Source organism: Paramormyrops kingsleyae, chromosome 10 (assembly GCF_048594095.1).
Source record: "Paramormyrops kingsleyae isolate MSU_618 chromosome 10, PKINGS_0.4, whole genome shotgun sequence".
In the NCBI taxonomy this organism is placed as follows: Eukaryota; Metazoa; Chordata; class Actinopteri; order Osteoglossiformes; family Mormyridae; genus Paramormyrops; species Paramormyrops kingsleyae.
Genome location: NC_132806.1, coordinates 15,266,759 through 15,292,479, shown reverse-complemented (window position 1 = coordinate 15,292,479; position 25,721 = coordinate 15,266,759). Strand labels below are relative to the sequence as shown.

Below are 25,721 nucleotides of genomic sequence, written 5' to 3'. Positions count from 1 at the left end.
TCCATCTCGCAGGTCTCCATCTCGAAGCATGAGCGCCACAGGGCTGCGTCCAGCTGCACACGCCTGTCTAGACATGGCCCGGGTTCAGCCAGAGGTCAGCTGATCAATGCTCACATGAGTCAGACGCAGAGCCAGTGCGGTTTACCTCGGCGAGTAGGACCTGCTCATCAGGAGAGCCGTCCTTCTGCGGGACGCGGCTCTCGCCAAGATCCTGGGCCAATATCTAGCAGATCATAGCATCCTTTAACCTGAAGATCGGCCTAATGGACACTCTGCCAGATACACACACATGCACGCGCACACGCTATAACCTTCTGCCAGCTCTGCAGTCGAGCCTGATGCCGGTGCCCGCTGGAGGGTGAGGGTGCGTGAGACTGGAGCCCAGCCAGGGAAAATCCCTACAATTCCCACAGATCATCAGTACTTTGTGGAAAAAAAAAACAAATAGAGACATGAACGAGGCACTTAATTGCTTCCGAACGAGCTGTAGCTCGCATATCAATCTGTGTCAGTCTTTCCATGTGCCAGGGAATCTCCCCCACCCCCTCCCTCCGTGCTGCACAGGACAGGCATCCGCCAAGGCTGCCGTCACCAGGGCCTCGTGGAGTCCAATGTGAGCAGATGCTGGCCCATGTGAGGCCCCCCGAGAAGGCTGTCTTGGCGGGTGCCTGTCTGAAAAGCATCCTCCTTTGTGGGACCTGCAATGTTATGTTATTCGTGAACGATTGTGGCACATTACCAGACCGGACCAGGCCGGTTCAGGTAGGCCGCCCCGCTAACCTTTAACAGTTAAAAAGCTGCCATTTAGCAGCAGCTGGATCTGAATTTAAGGATGACTGCAGGGCGCGACGCCGGATCGGGATCCTCACGGCTCACTGCCTCATTGAACAGCTGTCTTCTCCATTTCGGGCGGCATGATGAAAGAAATAGGAGGAGGCAGAGACACCAGGGGGCGACGTGGGACCGAAGGACACCGAATACATAAGCAGCGGGTTTGCTACATCTGTCAGGCTCGTCAGGGCTGCCGGGGGGGGGGTTACCTGTGCCATCACGGCCACCGCCTTGATGGCTCCTCAGTTCCTCGGATCGGTAGAAGTCGATGCTGGCGTAGGTGTTGAGGTTTGCCGGCCCGTTGCTGCTGCCTCCGCCCCCTCCCACTGCTCCCCCCGCTGCCACGCTCAGGCCGGATGAGTAGAGGCGGGGGGGCAGGGGCTGGCCGGAGCCAGACCCATCCAGAGCAGGGTGCGAGTTCTCCTTATTGGCCAAGTCCAGGTCTATGTAGTTCAAGCCTTGCTCCCCAGATGACGCTTGACTGCCCCCAGGGGGCGTGGCGATGCTGACAACACTACACTGAGCGGGGCCCTCGGCACCCCGCAGCGCGGCCTCCAGGCCGAACCGCCGTGTCGCTGGATGAGCATGCTCGTGGAAGAGAGAAGATGAGGAGGAAGAGGAAGAAGAGGAGGAGGGGGGTGGGGGGGGTGGCAGGAAGGTCTCGGAGCAGTGGCGCCTTCGGCCTTGCGGGTCGGCACGGATCACCTTGGCCCCCTGATCCGGGTTGCTGCCCACTTTGGGCAAAGAGAAGTCGAGCCCCAGGCCCAAACTGCGCTCGGCGGGTTCAGGGATGGCAGGGGAAGGGGCGCGGGCTGTGGTACCGGAACCCGGTTCGGTGTCGGCAGGTGCGCTCGATCCGAAGAACATCTCCGTGTAATCTGTGAAGGCGCTGGGCGGCTCAGGGCCAGTGGCGCCCTCTGTCTGCGGCGTCCTATGCGGCCCACTGGGCCCCCCCTCGCTGTCCTCCTCTGGGGCAGGGGGCCGGCATTCATCCATCACCTTTGGGGCTACAACTGGGGGAGCAGGAGGGGTCGGGTAGGGGAGGAAGCCATGTGGGGTAAGAGACACAGGGGAGGGGGAGGGGGAGGGGGAGGGACCAAGCTCCATGTTGACATACTCGGAGGCGGCCGGGGGGGCGGTGGCAGGGCTCTGGGGGGTGGCCTGGAAGCCCGCCAGGCAGGAGATGGGTCGCTGTGAGCCCCGGGGGGCCCCACATGGGAGTGGTGGCCCAACGCCCAACCTCCCTCCCCCGACCCGCTCTGCCCTGAATTCAATGCTGACATACTCCCCCGGGCTGCGGGGCTCCACGGAACAGGGACTCTCTCGCACCCGCGGCAAGGTACTGGCTTTGGACACGTCCACGAAAAGGCTGACGGGCCGACCCCGGTGCTGCAGGCCCTGCTTCTGACCCCCGGATGCCCGTCTCTGCTGGAGGGCCCCCTCTTTGGAGCGGGTGCCAGGCTGGGAGCCCCCCCTGTCCTCCGGCTCTCCCAGGCTCTCACTGCTGGCCGAGCTGGATGAGTATGAGGAGGAGGAGAGGGAAAGGTGGCGGGCAGTGGCAGGGGGCCCCCCCGCAGCCCCGTGCTCCTGCGGCCCGGGGCAGCCGCCCCCCCTGCCAGCACACGGCTTCCTGCCACGCCCGGCGTCCTCCTCCGACTTTGCCGCCGGCGTGTGCTTGTAAGAGCGCGGCAGAGAGTAATACGAGTACACCATCTTGGGAGGGGGCTGCTGCTGGTGCTCCTGGGCTGGCGGGGGGGTGCTGATAGGCGACATGTTCATGTAGTCGCTGCCTGGCCGGCTGTCAGCGCTGCCGCCGCCCATCCAGGCCCCTCCCATCCCGCCGCGGCCGTCCGGCGAGCAGCTGCTGTGCGGCGACATCACCATGTAGCCATCGGAGCCAGCGAGGGGGGGCCGGATGCGCTGCGGGGGGGATACGCTGCCGCTGGGTGTCATGGCCATGTAGTCGTCGGCGGGTTTGGAGTCCGGGTCCGAGGCAGCTGCCGACAGCGAGCTGGACAGGGAGGCGGGTGAAGCCGCAGTCACACCGGGCAGCATGGACATGTAGCCATTGTCCACGCCCACGCCCCCCCTCGCGTCCTCCTTCTCTTTCTGCTCCCCGGCGACATCCAGGTAGCCGCTGCCGCCCGCCCCCCCGCTGGCCGAGTCCCGGCGTGAGCTGAAGGACTCGCGGCTGGCACTGCGGGACATCATGGCATAGTCCTCGTCGGCCTCGGCCTCGCTGGCCGCCCCCCGCCGTGAGCCGCCGCGCTCCAGCGCCATGGGGGGCAGTGAGGCCCGCTTGCTGAGCGCCCGCCGCTCTGTCTCACTCTCGCGGCTGGAGGAGCGCCGCAACACGCGGCGTCCCTGGCCCCATGGGGCCCCCCGCTGGCCCATCAGGATGTAGTTGGAGGCTTCGTCACCCAGGCTCCCCACGGAGCCTCCGGCCAGCTCCGCGTGCTCGCCGGGGCTCGAGCCGTACTCGTCTGACGAGCCGTAGTCGCTGGGGGAGCCGGAGACAGATGCGGAGTTGGGGGCGCGCGCAAAGCCAGCCGCCTGCACCCCCCCGGCTCCGACCGCCAGCCCAAATTCAGACCCGTGACCCGTGCTGGAGGAGAGGCTGGGTCCTGCCGAAGGCGTGGGTGTTGAGATGGACCGCATCAGGCCTGCCGGGTTCTTGCTGGGGGTGGCGGAGCGAGCCGATTTGGACCTGAGGATGGGAGTCCCCGAGCAGGACCCATTGGGGCTGGACCCGGGCCCCAGGGCCAGGGCGCCCTCCTCCGCCTTCCCGCCTCCGTCGCTGGCTGTACGCAGTCGGATGAAGCCATGCCGGGCCGTGGGGGAGGCATTGGCACCACCGCCCCCCCCTGCCGGGCCCGGAGGCTCAGTCCGCGGCCGGCGGGTGAAGCCCACCTGGCTGGGAGGCGGGTTTGGGTGGTGCCGGCGAGATGGGACGCTGATGGGGTTGGATGCGGTGCCGCCACCCCCTCCAGATGCGGCGGCCGACTGCGACTTGCTGCGCTGCCGGAACTCCTCGCTCAGGGCCTTCATGGCCTCCAGCAGCGTCTCGTGCATGTTCTGCGCCACCACCGAGTCATCCACCTGCATCCAGAACTCGCCGGGGCCCGTCATGGCCGAGCGGCCCACCTCCACGAAGAAGAAGTTCTCCGAGTGTCCACAGCGCCGCACGTTCATCAGCTGCAGCACCACGGCGGCGGCATCAGAGTTCAGCTTCACGAAGCTCACCGTCTTCTCCGTTAGGCACAGCCGATAGACGCCCACCAGGTTTTTCGCCTGACCCAGGCCTTTGGGCCAAACCTTCACCTGCCACACCTCCTTGAAGGCAGGGCCTGGTGATGGGACCCCATAGTCCCCCCCGCTGCCACTGTCTCCAGGGGCCTTGCCTGGTGGGAGAAAAAAGATGCCGAGATTAGCCTTGTCGCCAAATCGTAACGCCACATCCGACACGGCAAAACATGGAAACGATGAGTAAGCGTGAAAGTCGAGACTGCGGGTCATCAGCGTGAAGCGAACCAGGTTGACCCCCCCCCTCCCCGCCCCACCCCCATCCCCACGCTGACACCTGCATGTTTGAACCTGGTGACCCAATCGCTATCACCGCGCACCTGCGCGAAAGAAAAGGTGGGGGCTGGACAGGATGAAGAGTGACGACCTGAAACCAGCAGGGAAAAGGTCAGAGCGTCGAGTCACCGGCCAGCGCTGCCGTGAGAATGTCCCTGTGCACCTGCCGCCACAGCCCATGGTGCCCCCGTTACATAAAACGCAACATTCAGGCCGAAGTGAGGCCCAGAAACGCCCAGGAAATAAGACGAGGGCTCAGCCTGGATACTTTGGAGACCGTGAGGTGGTGCCAGAACAAAGTCCGGGGCCCAAGCAGACTCTTGTGCAACCCAACTCTCGCACCAAGGCTGCCCTGGTGGGGGAAGCTCAGTGAGTACACAAACGGACACAGTGTGAAAACGTGCGCCGCACAGGGCAGCTAGCCGCCGCTATGCTTGGGCGTTATGATGGAACTACAGTACACACCGGTATTTAGAAAAACAAAAATACAGACGCTCCTCATCCTATGAATCTGATAGGGAGATGCTGTATTGAGGCGTTACACTGTACATCACAATGTTAGCAGTGATTGGAGGGTTTGTTAAGCAAAAAAAAAAAGAAAAAAAGTCAAAGAATAACACATGCATGGGCTAACGCTACAAGAACAAGTGGGATACGTGAACCCAAGCACACATGTGACCGCAGATCGGGCAGCGACAGTGTCAATAACCAAAGGATGATCTTTTTAACTCTAAAATGGAGCCGTCTCCTCTTTCCCTAGCACACAGCTCTCAAACTGCTGAGCCCGTTTACCTCTGATTCTGGAGTTTACGGCAGCCTACAATATATATGTTTTTTTTTTTTTTTAAATACCGTGCTGTATACCGTTGTGAAATGTCTGGAAGGTATGACGGTATGAAAAATGAGGTCCTGCCCAAGCCTAGCCGCCATGCACTCCCTCCCTGGCCCCCGGCCCTCTCCCCCAAACAGGGGCATGCCGAATTCCACAAGAGGACCAGCCAAGCAGCCCGGAGCTCACAGCTCTGTCCTGACATCGTTCTCTGAAATCCCCTCCCAGATCTGGCAGTGAAAACTGCGCTTATGGACTGCGAAAGCGGCACTTTGCGCGCGTCCTACTTCACAGCCGAACCGGGAGCTATTTTGGGCCATAAAATAGGTCCAACATGGAGGCTCCCCTGCCGCAGTCGAGCAGCTCCCCTCTACCCCTAGGGGGCACCAGGTGTCACGTGTGGCACGTTTCTGTCAGGAGGAACCGCAGTACGGCATCAGCAAGGGGCCAAGTTTGAACCCAGTACAAAACCCATGTTCAGAAGTGCAGAGATTCGTCATGCTGCTTATATACCAGGTACCACCAGGTACCACCAGGTACCAGCAGGTATCTGCAGAAACTGGAGCAAAGTGCAGGAACGCTTCAGATTCAGCTCATCATGTCCAGAAATGTCACATTAAAATAATGTTTGTTTTTCACAAAAAAGGGATATTTCTTACTTTATTTGCCACCCTATGCTTTGTCGTTGTTTCTTTGAAAAACTGCACAGAAATTATCCCTTGAAATGCGACGGATGGATCAAAATTGTCAGTGTTTTCACCCTCGCTTTTCTCACAGAAGCCTACAAGAAAAAAACCATCAGATCAGAGGACACCCCAACAGCCGTATTGCAAAAACCGTTAATTCTGTGTCTTTATTTGATATAAAAATAAAATATCGACTTATTAAAAGTGGGCCAAGTTTTACTTGCTGGTGCTGACTATTACGGCTCGCGGATTCAGCGCGGTGGGGGGGAGGGGGCCTCTGGGCACGGCCTCCGCGCTCCACCGGTGGAGAGCAGCCCGTTAATTAAAGAATCAGACCCTTGGACCCAGCCTCACAGGAAGCGTGTCGCCACAACCTCAGCCCCCCCCCCCAGTCGCGGTCTCTTTGATGTCACAGCAACACAATCCCACCCGTCTTGGTAATACACCCGACCCCCCCCCCCCACCCGGTACACCACCGCAGTAAGCTGACGCTATCAGGTGACCCAGCTCCGTCGATATCAAGCCCCCCCCCCACCGCTAAGTTACTGTGCCCTCACACCAAACAGCCACCATCATGACAGCAAAAGTGCTGATAACAGCCAGAGGCCAAAACACCCTGATGACCAGTCTGGATTTACCAGTTAAAGACCAGTTTAGACAGAAGCGGGTTTGAACTCTTACACCCCGGCAGGATAATTACATGCCTCCATCAGCTTACGTCTGTGTTCCGTCCCGGAAGCGAGGACGTCAGTCATTCTGAATGGTCTCTCGATCATTATATGGAAGAGGTCAGACATACTGTATATAATAAAGTACAACAACACTCACATTTTACTTAACCTCCATAATGGCAGCACAATCAGTTTGTTTTGGTTTTTGCCACATGCTGCACACGTGGAAAATGCGTCTGTTGACGTCCACTATCCACTATGCCTGCTTTTGGATCGTAAGTGCGATCGGATGTCATTCAGTAGAGCGTAAGTCGATGGCTGTACATCACCTGAAGCCCAGTGTCCCCTACAGGTGCCACTGTGAGACTTCAGGGAATATCCTCAAGTCCAGGGTTGTGGGTTCGAAACCGGACCCATATTCCAAAGTGGAATTTCCCCCAATTACTGTGTTACAGTCACCATCTAACACCCTTAACGAGCAACACCACCTCCCTCATGGATCATCGCCACATTATTACTATATTGTAAACCTGTTTAATTTCATGCACGACCCAGCCTTGCCATCCCAAAGTGCCAAACACAGGACATATCACCACTACAGGCAGACAGTGAGGATGAATAATTCACACAAAAACATAGATTTGCTGTGAACTGGGTTTGAGAAACACCCATAAACAGAGGAGTGGAACACAAACAGCGAAGGCCTAGTGGGGCCCCCAGGGTGCCCCTCCCCCTCCATGCGTCACTTTCCCGTGACGATGTTGTTGTGGCTGATGAGCGATGACCGTCTTCCCAAGCTCCCCCCCCAGCCAGCCTTCGAGCGGCAGTGACGCTTGGTGGCCGCTGTCGTCCAGGTGCCCATTGAAGAGGCCCAGCGATGCAGCACGGTCTCTGCGCTCGAGAGGAACCGACGGCACGAGTGAAAATCGGCCTCGGGTGGGGGGGAGCCGCTCCACTGGGCCAAAGTGTGCTCCTCCAGTGTGTACTCCAGAACACAGTCTTCGTACTTCACCCCCAGGCCCATGCAGGCCTACCCCTAACCCCCTGGCCCACCCCATCCCCGCCCTGCTGCACACACAGCACCGAAGAGACGATTACCGGCCTCTTAAATTCTCTTTCACCCATTTTCCTACCACTGGGGGACAAAAGGGGGGTACAGACAGAGAGAAATAACAGCTGTGAGTGTGTGAGTGCATGACTGTGGGTGAGAGACCGCCACCTCCCCCCCACCACCCCACGCCTGCAAAAACATACCTTAGTGTGCCTGTTTGTCTCCCACCTGCTTTGACAGACAAGGGCGTATAGAGGGAGCAGTAGGGGGAGGGCATGCGGGCGCATTAACGGCCATAGTTGCACACACCGGGTTCAGCTGTGCCGCTCTGAAAGTTTCGATCCACCAGCTTTGCCATCTACACATGCACCACTGGTAACCCCCCCCCCCCTGCCCACCACCACTGCGGGACAGTCGGGGAATCCCGCCCACTGGGGGTAGCAACCTGGCACTAACTTGTCAAAAAGCCTAACCACTTCAGTTTACCTTTCACTAGTTTAACCTTAGTTTAGGTTTGGATTGCTTCAGCTCTGGAGATTACATATAGGCCATTTTTAAAGCTCTCGTAGATAAAATAATCACAAAATGACAGTGTTTATAATTTGTTCACTCAATGAATACATCTACCACTGGGAACACATTAAAAGGTGTCTGTGAATGGTTATTTACTCAATTACTCAACACATTGAAGTACTAGATGAAATGCAATAACTAAGCAGTGCTACTGTGTATCATTCGTCAACTGTGATGATCCTTAGCCTCAAAGCAGAGGTTTCATTTGGCTAGGACTTATTTGGCTGAGGCATGAGCGCCTCCTACAGACCTGGCGGAATGGTGCACAGAACTGGTTAATAACCGTGAGAGATGCCTGCTGTATGGAAGATGATATTTTAAAGAAAGCAACTGGCACAGCAGGGAGGAGAGAATGATGGAAGACCACACTGCAGCCGTTTAAGTTACTCAAAAGAACTTTTGTGTATAGAGCGGAACTTTTGCTGGAACGATTCAGGTTAAGTAGCTCACTCAAGGGGACAACAGCTGGAGCCCTCCTGGGCCTTGAACCAGTTAGAAATCTGTGTCTATAACACCAACATGCCTTCTGTCTGGGGCTGACGAAGAACCTGCAACCATCGAGGAATTCAATGAGGCTTCCGGTTCACACGATAACCAGCCAGCGCTGTTTTTCTTGGTACAACAGGGTCCAGGGCCCCTCAGTCTAAGTAAAGGCTGTCGCTAAGCAACCATACAATCTCACAAGCAGGTGACGTCTAGAATGAAATGCTCTCACGACAGGGCCCACCAAGTCACATGGATTTCCCATGGTACCAAGAGGTGGAGATTTCAGGTCCAGAGAGTACAAATCCAGACCAGGGTTTGGTTTCAACCAACCAGTTGAGCATAAAGAGTCTCAATCACAGAGTACTCAACTGGTTGGTTGAAACAAAATCCTGGTCTGGATTTGTACTCTCTGGACCTGAAATCTCCACCTCTGGTGGTACCCGGCAGGTGACGCCCCAGAACACACAACTGAGTCTGCATCCACACGTCCGTAAAGGTCCCCGCCTCGCCGACCTGGCCCACAAACACTGGTGGTTTAGCCTGGCACGTGGAATTAATTACTGTCACGTGAAGGCTACCGCCTGCGAATTCCTAATCCCAGTGTGGAGCCAGCATCACTGCACGTCATCTTCAGAAACCACCACTGTGCAGCTTGTGATCCGGCGGCCTGGGTGGCTGCAGGAACCAGATTCGGCCTTGGAAGTTATTTTACTTTTTACTGTTACTGATGAGTTTCTCAGTTGCAGAGACACAGACAGTGAACCCATTCAGTGTCTGTAAACAAAGCTTCTTCAACCTGCCACTCACTCACTCACTCACACACACACACACACACACAACCTGTGCCACATAAGGGATTTAATGCCTTTGTTATATCCGGTAGATCTATAGACCCATCTCTTTCACACCCCCAAAAACATTTCAAAAACAGTTGCCCCCCGCCCCCCCCCCCCATACCTCACAGCCCAAATATGCAGCTTAATGCCCCCCCACACGTTGCCCTTCCTGGCTGACAGCTTCTTTTACGCACTGGGGGTCACATGGCTCCATGGTGAGGCGCCCAGGCTGATCCAAGAGGCTGTCTTACTACAGACGAACAGAAGCAGCCGATTAGCAGTCCAGACACATGGCAGGAAGCAGGGATAGGCTGGTCGAGTTAAACCCCGCCCCAAACCCCGCCCCACAGAAAAATGTCGTAAACAACATTTGACCAATGGGCAGACATTACAACTAACAACCAAGCTTCTGAATGAGCATGGAACACGCAGTGTGGATTTGAGAGGTCCGTCTTTATGGGTCAGACCCCCCGATGAGAAATGCTGTAGTAGAGAAGCCGACGTCATGAAAACTCAAAAATAAAACAAGTGCCAACTGATCCTCTGCCCTGGATGCCTGTCTCTATCTTCACATTTTAAGGTCCAGATGGACAGCCAGTCTAAATCCAGTGCAGACCCAAGTGACAATGAATAGAAGGGCAAAACCGATCGTTAAAAAACGTCCCTGACACCAACCTAACCTGCTAAGGCCAAAAATGTACAAGGAAAAAATAAAAAAAAGGAGATCTTAGCAGGCAGACATGGCGAAGATGTATCAAAACATTTGGCCAGCCAGCCAGTCTGCAGCCACTTATTTCGCTCACTTAGCAGATTGTTTTACGGCTGCCAACTGCAAGACCCCCTACGCAGACCCCCTCCCTATACCCATGCACCTCTGTCACTCAAAATTTTAACTTTAACACCGAAATATTTCCCTGGATTCCCCCATCAGCAATCGGACACTACTGGGAGCATTTTCCCCGACAATAACAGATGTGCAATACTTTCCTCAAATTCTAAACGGGAACTTTATCATCTAGAAAGGCAGAAATCGTCTATATACAGCGTAACATTTCCTTCAAATGCAGAGAAACTCGGCTTTGTTTCTGTTTGCCTGTGAAGTGAGGAGAGCAGTAATGATTTCTTGAGGATTTTCCATTTTTTTTAGCCCGTCCTGCAGACAGGGAGTTTTTCTTTTTCTTTTTTTAAACATATGAAACCGCGACTCTATATTTAGAGACTAGTTTCTAATCAGATCTTTATGCAACATGGGATCTGGTCCTGGTACCTTGAACCTGAGTCAAAGTTTGCCAAAGGTTGCCTCATGGTTCGTGTTCCGACCGGTGTGATCAGCATCAGGCGTCACGACCCCCCCCCCCCCCCGATTAACAACAAACAACAATAAAATACCTTCATTATAAAAACCTGAAGATGAATTAAGACACTTTGGCACTTTCTGCCTCATGTTTGTGTGCATATAGGTTTGGGTTACTGCAAGAGACACAAACAGTGCCTTGACCAAAACCGCAGGATTACAGGTCATGTTAAAACATAAAAAAAATATATAACAAGCGTGCAATACAGCTCGGATTCTTCTAAAATACCACCGCGATCCATTACACGTTCACACAGAATTACTGCCGCTTTTCAGGTGCACGGAGCGCTTTCTCTCTTTCAATGTCCTTAACAAAACGAAAAGATTAGGGGGGGGAAGGAGGGTATGCGGGCAATTATCAATCACACAGCAGGCGACGGCTTTAGCGCATTTTTTAAATGAGGGGGGCCAGGAGAGGGGATGTTTTCCAGGACGCCGTCCGAGTACTAGGCGCCGCGATCCAATAACAAGACGCCACTTGTTTTAAACCGTTTCCCCGGCTCCTCTACTCGGGTCCCCCCGCCCTCCTCTCCGCCTTCCCCGGCGGTGTCGCAACCGCGTTCGTCCAGATCGCAGCCGTGTGCGCCGTCCGATAAAGTACCTGCAAGGTGGCGACGGGGATAAGGTCGCCCTGCAAAGTGTGACCACGAGTAGCAAAAAAGGCAAACGATCATTCGTGCATGCAGGCACGACGCATCCCCATTCCTACTGGAAGTCCGAGTTTCTGATCATCCTCCCACCCTGTCAACAACGTGTTTGCAACACGCTTTCCACAGCAGGCATGCATAGGTAGTGAATAGCTTAAGTACAAAAATTCTTATAAAGAGAGCGAGAGATTTGAGAAGGGGAAGAAACTTAATTGTAGTATTTGGCAAAAGAAATATGCTATTATGGGAAATACTGATGCCACGCTAGCGGGACAACAGCGATCAGACCACCCCATGCGTCTCGCCTTTAAGCAGCCGGGTCGATTTTAAATAAAGCCGCCCCCACCACCCCAGAGTCCGATCTGGAGATGGTGGGAAGGGGGGGCAATGACACACACGGGCCGTTCACAGGGTCCGACTACTGAACATGTAGTTTTAAGTCTAAAAACGGCCGAGAGGACGGGCGAGCGCCCTACACACTTACTTTTGCACTGGAGGTCCAGCATGGCCTGGAACCACTCGCCCTGGTCCGACTCGCTCTCCGCGGCGACGGCGAAGCTCTCCGCCCGTGTGTAGAGCACGATCATGTACTTGTTCTTGGCGTCGGCCCGCTTGTTGATGTTGAAGCACGTCTCCAGGCTGACGGAGCGCTTCGGGACGGGCGCCTTGGCGCGGAACTTCTTCTCGCTCTCGTAGTACTCGAGCCGGGCCGGGCCGCGCTCCGAGGCCGCTCGCAGGACGAAGTAGCGCCGGTGCATGGATTTCTGCTTGCGGAGGTAGCCGCTCTTCCGCACGTCATCGGGGCTCTGCTGCTCCGGCGCCTGGTTCTCCATTGCTCCGCACTTTCCCCTTGTTTTTTTCCCACCCCTGAACTTTGACTAAAGCTAGTTTTATGAGTCCATTGAACTACCCTGCAATATTTTTATTTATTCATCTTGCTTCCCCCCTCCTCGCACTACCTCTCGTCATCACATGCATTTAGGGAGAGAGGCTCAACGTCTGCGCTCTAAAAATGCATATTTTTAATGCAGTTTTCCCGTTGGATTTTGCTCGCACCGCAAACCCCAGCCCGGCTGCACGCGTCGGCATCCACACGCCGCGCATCCGCATGGACCCGCCCGCCGATGTTATTCGGCAGCTTTTAGCACTTTAATCCCGTTTACTGTACCACACTGTACAGACTACGCCGTCCGCGGGCCCCCCACCCCCTTTCCCCCCATCACATCGCGCTACTGCGAAGGGTTGTCAGTCAATGCGCGTCCGTGAATGCGAAACAGCCGGAGAGCGGAGGCGCATTAAGTCCTGCCCTTGTGCGGGCGTCGTATTTCAGTCCAACCGAGTCCGTCTTCGGGGCCGCGCACAGTAAGTTACAAAATGCAAGTTAGTTAAACAGAACCAACCCACCGGTTACCGAATATTTGGAGGGAGGGAGTGCTGACGCGTGTAATACTTTTGCTGATAACCTTGGACAAACCTTTATCTGCGTTGCATTCAACGCGGCCACATGGGCGCATTTTTTTCATACATTGGTGTAAATGAAACGCACACGTTGCTTTTCAAGTTTTCACTCAAAGAATGAACATGTCGACATTTTTTGCTAAAAAAAATCATCGAATTGTAGATCAGCAAATAAATGCAGATAAACGTCAATATGCTTTATACTTTAGTCTTTCATGAAAAAAAAAACCATAAAGATTTGTTAATTTCTGTCCCTAAGTCTATAATTGATTATACATAATCTACTATAGTATTTGTTATCCGTGTGGTCGAAATGTTTTTTTTTTTTTGCTATATCGTTATTTTTGATCATTTTTGTGTGACTTTACGACGTCTGCCGGTCATTTATCGCTACTACATATATTCAGTTTGCAGCAGTAGATGAGAAGTGAAAGAGGGATGATGCTTTTTAATTATCACTTCTCTTATATTCCCGGCAGTAATCAACGTGCGTCAGTGATGACTTTGAACAAAACACACTGCGTACTACAAAAACCAAGAAGAAAATGCATACTTAATAACGCCTTTAACTAAGCGACAATGTGCTCATAGGGCCGAAGAGGTGCACACAAGCTGCAAGTTCAGAAATAATAAGTAGTAACAAAATCCCATTGGGAAATACATCGCTTTATTTTCTGGAAAATTGAAACCGATGGCATAATAGGGGCGAGGTTTTTGATAACAAAGCGTGAGTCAAAGACCCATTCTAAATACAGCCAGGCTCACATAACAGAAGTTGAATGACTTTTCATGTTTTAACATCACCTTCCTGCTCCGATGGGCTGCTCAAGCAGACGCTGGATAGTAGATACACCTACAACTTCCAAGAACCCCCTCCCCCCAAAAGAAAAAAAAACAACACGTGCCATATCAATCTTAAAGGATATCCTAATATACCAAAGTATTTATAATTTATAGTTATACATCATCCATAATTTCCATATAGGCTTTTTTTCTGAAGTCACCAGGGGAAAAATAATAGTTTGGTCCTCTACAACATGTTAATCATTTTAAAATTATTGTTCCACTTTACATTCAATAGCATTTGAATAGTTTAGGTACATGCAGATTGAAACTGTACATATGCATTTAAAAACTAAAATACAAAAGCTTCATACATATAATACATGGGAAAGCTGTTCTTAATGAGTAGCTGTCGTGCATTATTGGTGGAATTTCTATATCTTTATTGGTAAAAATAGTCTTCAGATCAGAAATATACTCAGTCATCTGCTTTTATCTTCATCTACATGGTTTCGTGTTTCCTTCTTAAAATTCCACATCTAAAATACTCAAAAGCAAGCAGTAGTCTATTACAATGTGGTACAAATGTGTGTGAAGCTGATGAAAAGGAATAACACAGGTCATTAATGGCAGTAAGCCTGAGGTTTTGGGGTGTGGTGGACTTTGGTCAGGTAGTGCCGCTGATGTCTGCCCTCTACTTGTTTGTGGGGGTACTGCAGCTGACCACTACCCATGCTAAAGCGCTTGGAAAGTGCTATAAAACCAGCGACTCTTCTCCTCATACCCAAACCCGTTTGCTGTGACCTGATGTGTGGCTTGGCTGGGTGTGGAATCAGATGAAAGGGTTCCGTGAGGCCGCTTTGCGTGGATATACACTCCCCTGAGAGAAAGAGAGAGAGAGGGCGAGAGAGATAACAGTTTGTCAGTGCTTGTATAAATCTCCTCATAAATAATGGCTACATAATAAATTAGCACGCAAGCAAGTGCGTGGGGGGAGGGGGTGAAGTTACTCACGGTGAAAGGGTTGACAGATACAGGACGGGCAGGTCTTGGGCAGGATTCTGGGGCAGGAACGGAGGCAAGACCTATATGGCCAAACACAGGCAGACACAAGAGTAAGGAGACACTAGCGGGAAAGGGTGTTCCAGCCCATTTGGCTCGGTCACCGCGCCCATTTGGAGCCAGACACGCCGGCACAGCACCGGCCCGCTCACTGGAGAATCAAGGGCCGGTACCCTGACTGGTAATCCCAGTCACACAGCTGTCAGTGTTCATGAGGTGCTCTGGGGTTAGGAGTGCTAGTGGGTCAAACGGCTTACGCGCCACAGAAGTCACTGCATCGAGGTAAAAATATCTCCTGCCGTAGCATGTAACCGGCGTGCCTCTCATATGCACCGTTCCTATGGAAACCACGGAACGTGATACAATGGGCGCCGATGTTGGGCGGTCATGCGATCCTCGGGGTGGCACCATACGTACCGTTGGCCTCCTGAGTGCTCGTCGACTGCGGGGCAAACACGTTTCGGCCGCTGGCGGCGGGGAAGCTCACTGACTGGGGGAAGGCTGCTGGAGCCCCGCGAACAGAGTCACCTGCCGGGGGGGGGGGGAAATCAGCAGAATGCTTGACCACGGGGACACATGCTGACACACGCACACACACACACACACACAGTCACGGCACCGTGTTTACCTGCCAGCGTGGTGCTGAAAGGGTTGCTGGGAGATAAGGAGGCCTGGGGGCCAGTTGAGGTCGAGAAGGGGGTGGGAAAACCTAGAGATAAAGATCTCACGTAAGAAGCTGTAACACCAGTAGAATCACCGTGACTGACATGAATAATTATTATCCATCAAATAAAAACTGGAACTTTTACATACAACCAAAACACAGAAAGGACCACAGAATGCACCAAATGTGTGCTGCAAGGTGTCTTACTTGAGAACACATGCGGACTGGAGACTGGATCCGTTATACCAGGCGAGCTGGTGAACAGAGAGGAAACAACAGGGAGAGATGAAGGAGAGGTTGCTGTCAGTGTATAGTCACACAGTGAAACATTTAGGTTTAAGTCGGCCACAGCTTATATACATTCTACTTTGTTACCTAGCTGGAGTAGAACTCGAAGACAACCTGTTGCCAAACAGCGTGCTGCCCTGCGTAAATCCACCAGAGGGTGCTGTTGGAACATGCAGGAAGGTCAAAAGTGCAGCACTTTCAAGTCTAATAAAAGTCATCATGTATTCTGTTTCATGTGGGCTTAAAAGCAAGCGTGGATTTATTTTTTAATAATTTGAACATGTTCTCACCTCATGCTGTAGGGTACTTTTCTTTAACCTGTTCAATTATTTTAAAAATTTCAACACAATGGGCTTCAAAAAAGGCAGGCCTGTCTCCATTGTACTCGATATTCTTAACTAAATAAATTCACAAAGGTAATTTAATTTCCACAAACATTAGCAGTGTCCTGCCCAGTGAGATCTTGGTTTTGGAATAAGGTCAATAAGAAATTAGAAAAGATCTTTGTCTGTACTGTCGCTATAGATCCATCATTGCGGCATTGACACATCACTCTCTGACATACATCTTCCAAAGGTCATTATTTATAGGTGTAAAAAGCATTTTGCTTAAATCGCCCAAAAACACCCCCCACAGTGCGGCTGTGGTATGAGGAAATCTTAAAAAGACCTCCTAAATGAAAAACTGCAAGCTTCACCAAGAGGAGAAACCTTCAGACATATTTGGTTGTTTTTCTCTCCATCTGACTCTGACACAAAGGAACTCTGGAGCGAGACCAGGCAGGTCTTACATGGTAAGAGTGCTGTAAAGTGCTGTCTGCAGCAGAAAACAGCAGCACAGCCTTAATTGTGTGCTGTCAGAGGGTGGGAAGGCTGGTTCCGATCTGTTTATATCATCATCATCATCATCATCATCACGATCCCACCACTTTTCCTGATGAGGGTTGCAGTATGTTTTCCCTGCCATCCATTTCGTTTTCTTTTAATGTATCCCTTTTCTTCGCATTTTGGTTCTTTGTGCTTGACTTCTCCGTATTTTATTTATTTACTTGTTCGTGAATTTATTTATAGTCTGTGTTTTTTGTTCTGTCACAGGGCTTGTGTGTATCGTTAAAACCAATAAGCATTTAATAATGAAGAAAGCTGAGCTCACAACAATGCTTGATATCTCTCGCTAGCTATAAATAAGCGGTTTTAAAAACACTCTGTATGACATTCCTGATGCGACTCCCTCTCCATCTCTCTGGCTCTGGTTATGTTGATGACATGAGTGCAGGGTCTTACCTGTCACAGGTGAGCTGGAATCAGAGAAGACGCTGTCCAGCTGGGACAGAGCAGCGTACCGGTCCTGTGAAACCGGGGCTGCCAGAGATGGATTGAGTCCCATGTGCTGACTTAGGCCCCCAGAGTCAACGCTGAGTGATTTTGGAATGGCTTTGAAAGGGATGGAGCCCCCGGACGAGGATGTTGATCGACCTGAGCCAATCACAGATAGGCAGATGGACATTATCCAATCACAAGCAAGTGCAGGGGACGCTTTGCAGTATCATAAACAAAATAATTCTCTCTCCTAAAATGTTACTACTTTGTGCATTAGGAGTGTAAAACTATTACTGATATCACCTTTCACATTTTAATCATTTTCATATTTGAAAACATTGTTACACAACATGTTACTCTTTGATCTCATCAATGCTTAGTAACATTACAGTGTTTTGCCACGAAGAAAGTCCATGCTACTTTCTTGCCCCCTTTAATGTTCTGCTTCCCTGTGACCTGGAACTCTTCTGATCTAAAGCTTTGAAGTATAGCGCAGGAAAGGCGAAGAGCCGCTGATATCACAGGGCCCGGAGGGGAGCAGGGGTACCACTAGAGATTGTGGGCTCCCAACCCAGACCAATCCAATTATGTTCTAAATTTTTTAGGGCCCCTGTCAAGCAGAGGCCCATGGAATCATCCTAGCTCTTCCCCTCCCCCCTTTATGGTAACCCTGGACAGAAAGACAGGTGTGCATGTATGCACACACAGGCAAATGCAGACAAAAGTTCACACACACACACACATAAATGCAGGCAAAAGTGCACAATCATGCACACATATACATATATATAGACAAATACAGACAAAAGTGCACACTCTCACAATTAAACATATACACATATATATAGGCAAACGCAGACAAATGTGCACAATCACATACACATATATACAAACAGAAAGACAAAAGGACACACAATAGAAGATAAAAACAGGTACTGAGACACACAGACAAGCTGTCTTTTGTCTTTGTGGGCCTCCTGAAATCCCCCCCACCATTTTCATCTAGCCATTAAAGTCCCTAACAGATCCCAAGCCAACTTCCCCTCCAGAACCTTCAGCAGAATTGCCACCTCTGCATCACTTCACGCATGATGCTGAAAGTAAAAATAACCAGCGTAAGCAGAGCCACTCAATGCTTTCACTTTGTCTGGGACTCTTCCAGGGTGGGGGGAGCGATGTGGCCCACCCCCTACCCCTGACCCTGAAAGCACGGTACATGCATCAGTGACCTCGCCTACGTCAGGAGCCCAAACAGGTGGCTATGACCCATCACCACTGTCCCCTCCCACAAAATCAGAAGAAAAGAACTTTCCAGAATGCCTTCTGATAACAATCAGTGTGTCTGCCATGGTGACGTAATATGATGGCTGACTTGGCAGCGTGTGGCATGTGTTGCGTGAAAAGCGCAGTCGCCGGTGTTCTGTGTACGCGGCGAGCCGTGCATCTTACCTAAGGTGAAACTGTTTTTAAAAGTGCTACTGGCTGGAGGGGGGGGGGTGAAAGATTGGGGGGCATACAGGGAAAGGGTAGAGAGAGAGAGAGAGAGATTGAGAGAAAGAGAGAAGAAAAGAAGTGCAATTGTGAGCAAAAAGACCATAATATATATTATAGATTTACATGTTTTTTGATTAGATTCACCTGGTTTACCTGAGGGGCGTGGCAGGGCAGGGAAGGGGGGGCCGTGGCTTTGGGGGGCCATTCCAGGTAAGATGGTGCTGGGACGCTGCCTCCCAATCCCACACAGTATGGTATCTGAAAGGCGTGCAAGACTGACATCAACCAGCGGCCTCCAAACCTTTCTCCCAAGATCGCTCTCATATTCAAAAAATGTTTTATTTTTAAATATAAAATGCCACAGAGCCCCTTCTTTCTACAGACCGAAATGATAACGTTTTCCCATATTTGGAAAATGGGGCATAATTTTTATCTTTGTGAAAGCAACGTTGTGAAGAATAACTCTCAAAAATGTGCCAAAGGTTGATGGATGATGACTTGGCAGCGGTCCCGACACACGGCCAAATGGGGGATTTGCCGACGGGGAACGCACCTTTCACAGAAGGGTCTCGGAGACTCTGGGAGCGAGACGGGCGGGCGGTGAAGACGTCCGTGCGCAGGTCTGCGGGTGATGGGCCGGGGGCTTTGTCCCAGGACGCCAGGTGAGACTGGGACTACGGAGCAACACAGGACTTATAAATTCAGCTTCAGTTTTGTGGCTTCAGAATGGTTGTTAAGGTGTTTTATGGATACTGATTTTCATTAACTGAAGCTCACAGGCATACTCTGGCGTAATGTCCAGATACACATTCTATGCCTCTATGATGTCATCGGCTTCTATGATTAATCCACTTGGCTTTTTTCCAAGCCAGGAAAACTCAGCGCTCAAACTTTCCCTTCTGGTTTCCTGATTCACTGTGTCCTCTCACATGATACCTCTGTCACTCTCCCTCTTTCATAATCTGGCAAAGGTTCCCCTCCCTCTTCACTTTCCCAACCGTACCACTGAAAAAAAAGGGAAAAAAATGCCTCTCCGGCCTCTGTTTAAAATCTGTTATTTCCTCTCTGCGCTCCCCGTTCCAGTGCCCCCGAGGGGAGGGGACTGGCAGACATGGACGCCTCTCACCAACGTGCGCGTGGGCGGCCCTGAGGACAGCTGGCCCGGGGCTCGGGGGTGGGGTGGTGACAGACCCTGCCCCCCAGGACTGAATGGGCCCTCTGCCTCCCTCCAGTTCTTGTTCTTAGAAAAATGCCTGAAGCAGCAGGGGAAGAGGGGGGGGGATATTACCATTACTTTGTTGTATGCTAAACATTATTATTATCATCATCATCATCATTATAATTATTATTCTGTTATGCAGAAGAGTGTAGGAGAGGGTTTTATACTGGGGGGGGTCAATAGTGTAGCAGAGCATCTGAGATTGCGGGGAGACAAATTAATAATTTGAATACAATGGTCTGTTTATTGGGGGGTGAATGAAGTCAAATTAAATACAGGGGAGGGGGGACGTCTTCCTCGGTTCCTACGTCCCTGATTTTTTGGGTGGGGTGATTGATTCCAAGTTAAATATTAGAGGTACAGGTCTCCCCCATCTCTACTGGATCCCATGTCTCTGACTATGCATCACAATTCCCTGTGATAACTCCATTGATGTTACTATTTTTGCCCGTATATTACTATTGACATTTCTATGAAAACCCACCTTAGAATGAGGAAAAGTGAGACTGAAAGGGGATGTGTGTTTCTGACACTCACCACTTCTTTTTCTCGTACTTGTCTTGGAGGAATTCCTTCAGCCTCTGAGCATCGCGGGTGTCGAAGCAGCCGTCCGTCTTGGGGTCATAAGCGCACAGCCAGGTCCGCTTGCCCACCTAGATGACACATGGCGGATCCCAATCAGCACACTGCCTCATGGGAGGGCGGCCCACGCCTCACGGCGACCGCGTTCGGCCGACCCGTGATCCGTGCTGGTTTATGGTTGTAGCATTATTAGCGAAACACACAATAAATCATCAGTAACCACCAAAGTAAAGATTAGAAGCATGTAAGTCGAGGGGGTGGCGGTGTTTGGCCTCAGTGCCCGCCATCGAATGGTCACTGGTTCGAGCCCAAACCCAAAAAAATGCTCCAGGAGTGAGGAACAAAGAGCTCGATCCAGGACTCAGACCCTAAGTTTCACTCTCAACTGTATGTATTAATATTGCCTCTCAAATGAGAGCAGGATGGGATACAGAAAAACTCAAGGATTCCAAAGTATCTATACTCATGAAAAGAACGGAGCGCTTCATTTTACATATATGAAATTCACTGGAGAACTCTGTATGTACCCTAACCAACATAGCAATGAGACCACACCTATTCATAAATGCAGTCATACAGGGAACCCAAAATTACACAAAATTACACAATTATCTCGGAGAGCCACAACAGCTCAGCTTTCAACTTCACCAGAAACATGAGTGTCCCCCTTCATTTCTGACGATTAAAGGCTATCCTCTTCGGAGAGTTACGCTTCTCTCTTTTCACGTTTTATCGGCTTAGGTTACATTGCCCAGGACACCCATGAAAGGCGTGCGCTTATTAATTACCAGCGTCAATGGAAAATTAATCACCTCACCAGCCAAGTGTCTCCAGCAGTGTATGAAAAACAAGTACGGCAGATAACAGTGATTAAATGACAAATGAAAATAGTGGCTGTACAGCAGCGTTCTTCTGGGAGTAATGGCAGTGTAAGGTTGCATTTTAATAGCCTGCTGAAGCGCATAAATATGATGCAGACATACATACACACTAGAGTGGACTGGAGTAGGTGTGCCTTAGGCTGCCCCTCCACGACATTCCTCTAAATCGTCACTCAACTCGTCTGTCTGGCAATGTGGGTAGGGGACACGCCTTATTAAAGGTCACCAGAGGTTGGGGCGTGTGTCCGTTCCCAATTTGGAGTGGCAATCGAGCTGCAACCGGCTCTGAGGAATCACCGATTCTCACAAACGCACGAAGGGGTAACCCCATTTCTCACACTTATGAAAGTGACTTTCATCCATGAACTTCAAAGCAATCTCGCCGTTAACTGGAGGGGGGGGGGGCTTGGTGGACGTAGACGACATGTCGCACAGAAAAGAGACTAAGGGCTACCAGCTTGAAGGAGTGTCCTTCGGCGCTAACACCAACAGCTACCCCCTCGTGCACTTTTCTGTGGACAGTATTTGCCTGCCACTCACCTCATTGCCATGGTTTTGCAAAAACTCCACTTCCTGTTGGGTGAAGGTTGTCATGGAGATGGACTTGACTCTGTGGGGAGGATTGAGGCCTCTCCTGACACATGAAACAACAATAACAACATAAATGTAAATACAGAAATGCAAACACCATAAATAATCCAAAATATGACAACAATTTAGTAGCTAACTATTCAACATTTGTGTAATGATACAAAAAATAAAAATCAGCACATAAATGACAGTAATGGTCAATAACTGCCGATGTGACAATGGACATAAAAGAATATCGAACTCCAACATGCAAATGGCGCTTTTGAGCCTGAGAAGTGGTGTTAAATGAAAACAATAATTAGGCAAACTAAAACGCTTATAATTGAGTATCAGTGAGATCGGTGAGTAGATTAAATATTTCTAAATAACTAATTAAATTAATGCAATGAAATGTTATAGTCATAAATAACCCAAGTAAATATTTCGAAAGGGCTCTTGCTCTGAAACATGCATTCATGTAAGAGGGCTATATGATGTCAAACCTGGAACCATGACGAAATGAAACGTAACATTATCGCCACGCCTGAAAATAATAGAGTAGTGATTATCTATGGCGAAGAAATTAAAAAAAAAAAAACGTCAGAGGTATTTTCGTGTTTTCTTTTTAACGTTAGCTTCAGAAATAGCGCACAAACAGAAATATTAATAAAAATTAATATATAACAATAATAATTTATATCTTTATAATTAAACACGTCAGGTTAACGTATAGCATACTCACAGAATTCCGGAGCACGACGTGCACACAAAACAGCCTACAGTGATATCGATGTAAGTCACCCCGGGCTGGCCGCATTCGAAGCAGTGCTTGTTGACTCCGGACTGGGCGAGCTCCCTCACTTTCCGGGCGCATATTTCTTGGTTGTCCCGATGTTTTCGGTTCGACATACTGGCCTGCGCCTTGCTCCGCTCCCCTCGGTTTGGCGTAGACGAGCAGCAGTATCGGAGCACGGTCTTGTATCCCTCCAATCCCACCGTCTTCTCTCGCAGAGTAATACTGTATGTAACTCACGCCCGCATTATAAAAATGGTTATGCGGCTTGCGTCCCTCCGGCTTGATACCTGTATTTCATGTGCCTGCTTCAGGTCAGGAGCCTGCTCACGCGAATCCAGTTTTACTATGTCATGATTTATGGATTAATTGCTGCGGTATTCGAGCAACAGAGAAGGCGGCTTCTTGCAATCAGTTGCGCTCCCTATGGCTTTCCGTGCTCTAGTCCGACACGCATAAACACACAAGCACGCACATGCACACACCCCTTCTTGCGTATGGCTGTCGGGTTTGGTCTGTCATTCCGTGAAACTCGGCGATCTGGCGTGGTGACAGAATTGGAAGCACGAGACAGGCGAGACCTAGTGAGCTAACTCTCTAGTGAAATATGGAAAAAAATCATTTAAAATTCACACCAGTGGAATAAATCAGCAATGCACTCTGCTCAGAGCTGCCAGACGTGTCCTGTGTATTAATGAAGTGTTTAGATTCGAGTCTTTTCGCGGTCTTATTTAGCATGGTAATCTTAATGTAACTCAACGTGAGTTTTCTGAGCCGTCGGGAGATCGCACGCCCATTGCATGACGTACAAACCAAAAAATGTTGTCTACCCTACTGTTTATTAACTCCTTACCTCGAGACACTATTTCTTGAGTTACCAACGAACCCTTAGCCGTTTAAGGAAGGAAAATGCTTTTTTAAAATCTTATTTTATACTGTTCATTAGTTTTCCCTCGCCCTATGAGTCTAATATTCTGTTCATATTATTAGTTTCCTATGAGTTTTGCATAAGGTTTTCTGACGGAATGAGATTCGTCTTTTAAATGCCTCTCTGCGTAGAATCCCGAGAAAATTACTATACCATTACAATTTATTCTATGTAAATCTTAATCCAGTGTTTCATTAGAAGGTAAGTAATTAATCCGGCACCTGTTAAACTAGGACGAGATCTATATACGCATTTTCCATACCAGATCTGAAGAATTGCTTGTGTAATGGCACCGTGCGGACACACGGGGGAGCCACTGGCCTCACAGAATAGTGACAGCATTGACTCCTTATATAGATATCCGTGTGCTTCATTTCTAATTAATTAAATTGTTCATCTTCATCCAAGCCGTGAAATTTCTTCTCTGCTTCTATAATGAAAGGCGTCTTGTACGTGAAGTTCGACTGCATCTCACTGTATACTTGACATTACCGTAGTGTACGTGATTGGCCAAACCGCGTCTGTGAAAACGTACGGCTTTGGTAGAGAAAGAGGGAGCGATTTACGACTGCAGCGCAACCGTTAAAGTAATGGTCCCAAATTCGAACACATCACAGCAGGCCAGTCCCAGCGAGCAGGCTGTAGTTAGGCAGTTGCCAGATAATCCCAGGGAGGGGCTGGCCGCGTGACTCAACGACTGAATGCCTATTTAGTAGTGTTTTCCAAAGAAGTTCCATAGTTTGGCTTGATTTAGTTTATGTGTGAGTCTCACTTATTTGCTGCTTACATGCTGTCAATAGGCTCTATTACATGAGTGGTTGGGTATTAATAGAACACAGTTATAAGGGCTGAGTCTGTCACACCTGCAGACAACAGCAGACACTGTTTGTGAGTGTGTGTGCGTGTGGAATCTGCATAATCTCTATAGTTACATCTTGTGGTCCAAAAACCTGCAGACTAATTGGTGTCTGTAAATGTCCTGTAGTTTGTAAATGTACCCATGTGCCCTGTGCCATGTGCCCAGGCCGTTCCCCAACATTGTGCCCTATGCTGCCTGGGATAGGCTTCAGGAATGCACTGGGAGGGGGGCCTAGGCAAAAAAAATAAACTCTATGGAGCCCTCCAATTACACACATACAGTATGCAACATTGTAAAATTTATGACCATTATTTCAGCCTGAAGTCTAAATTAATAATAGGAATAAAGAGAATTTAATAAACTCAATTCCTTTATTTTCACTTTACTGTGAAAAACACAAACACACAAATAAAGCAGATTTGTCGTTGCGATGTACTACATAATTGGTCCTTCGCTTGGGGCTGCAGGCCATCGCCTGCCCAGGATCCTGATCAGCATGCACTGTAAGATGGATGAATATCACAGCTTTCTCAGCTAAATCATTCTCCAGGCTCTTGTCCAGACACCCGATTAACAACAAAGCCACACTTGACCTGGGTGAATCTGGATTTTCATTCTATTTACCACATCTCCCAGTTCCGTTATTGAGAAAACGTGACCTTTTATTCTGGGGAAAAAAAAGGTGAGAAAAATCACATATAGACCCACATCAGTACATTCCTACTCAGGACCACTGATGTTCATAACTGAAATATTTCACCCAGTGTCCATAAAAGGTCTTCCAGTCACTACATCAGTAACTTGATGTGTGTATTTTTAACTAGCTAGGCGTACAAACTAGTGAATGATTTACAGTTAGAAATTATGAGTTATCCAAGAAGTGTTTCTTTGTAAGTAAAATGTACTATAATTGTATATCATCAAGCTCTGTTGTTAGGATGACTAATAGGGGTTACATCAACACGTGATCTCAACGACCATAGTGATTAGTCCATGGTGGGGATCTGTGGGTTAAACCAAAACAATCTGTCAGCTTTCAAAATTCTATACATCCATCTGCCAAACAGTGATTCTGGACAGGGTGAAGCAGCAGAGTCACCCAAGCAAACACCTTGGATGGGATGCCAGTCACAGGGTCCACACAATCACTATGCACTCAGACCCAGGAGGGTGGGATTGCCGCTCTGTAGTTATTAGGCAACATACAACCAGCTCTTAAAATCTTTTCTAGTTTGAAACTGAAAAGGTGAAAAAGCCCATGTACAAAACAGTTTCGGC

General features: G+C 50.0%; 2 protein-coding genes across 4 annotated transcripts in view; both read right to left on the bottom strand.

Moving 5' to 3' along the window:
* The window catches only part of LOC111854483 (insulin receptor substrate 1-B-like), a 36,883-nt gene extending 23,890 nt beyond the window's left edge, over positions 1-12,993 (bottom strand). For both annotated transcript variants that reach the window (XR_002840696.2, XM_023832468.2), the window contains exons 1-2: positions 12,028-12,993; positions 1,041-4,232 (exon numbers count right to left, since the gene is read on the bottom strand). Coding sequence is in view for 1 of the 2 variants with exons in the window: in XM_023832468.2 (XP_023688236.1) it covers positions 1,041-4,232; positions 12,028-12,376 (3,541 nt within the window). In the remaining variant the exon portion in view is untranslated. The remainder of the gene's footprint in view (positions 1-1,040; positions 4,233-12,027) is intronic.
* A 658-nt stretch (positions 12,994-13,651) lies between these two features.
* Positions 13,652-23,824, bottom strand: agfg2 (ArfGAP with FG repeats 2). 2 transcript variants are annotated; one of them, XM_023832529.2, is made up of 14 exons: positions 22,606-23,822; positions 21,834-21,927; positions 20,368-20,483; positions 19,738-19,864; positions 19,165-19,285; positions 18,765-18,869; positions 18,567-18,599; positions 17,082-17,273; positions 15,886-15,958; positions 15,718-15,764; positions 15,475-15,555; positions 15,264-15,374; positions 14,799-14,869; positions 13,652-14,664 (listed from the first exon to the last, which is right to left on the bottom strand). In XM_023832529.2, the coding sequence occupies exons 1-14, from the start codon at positions 22,770-22,772 to the stop codon at positions 14,617-14,619; spliced, it is 1,386 nt and encodes a 461-aa protein (XP_023688297.1). In that variant the 5' UTR covers positions 22,773-23,822; the 3' UTR covers positions 13,652-14,616. The 2 variants fall into 2 exon arrangements, with proteins under 2 accessions (XP_023688297.1, XP_023688298.1); XM_023832530.2 differs by lacking the exon at positions 18,567-18,599 and having other exon boundaries at positions 22,606-23,824.
* Positions 23,825-25,721: the final 1,897 nt, after the last annotated feature.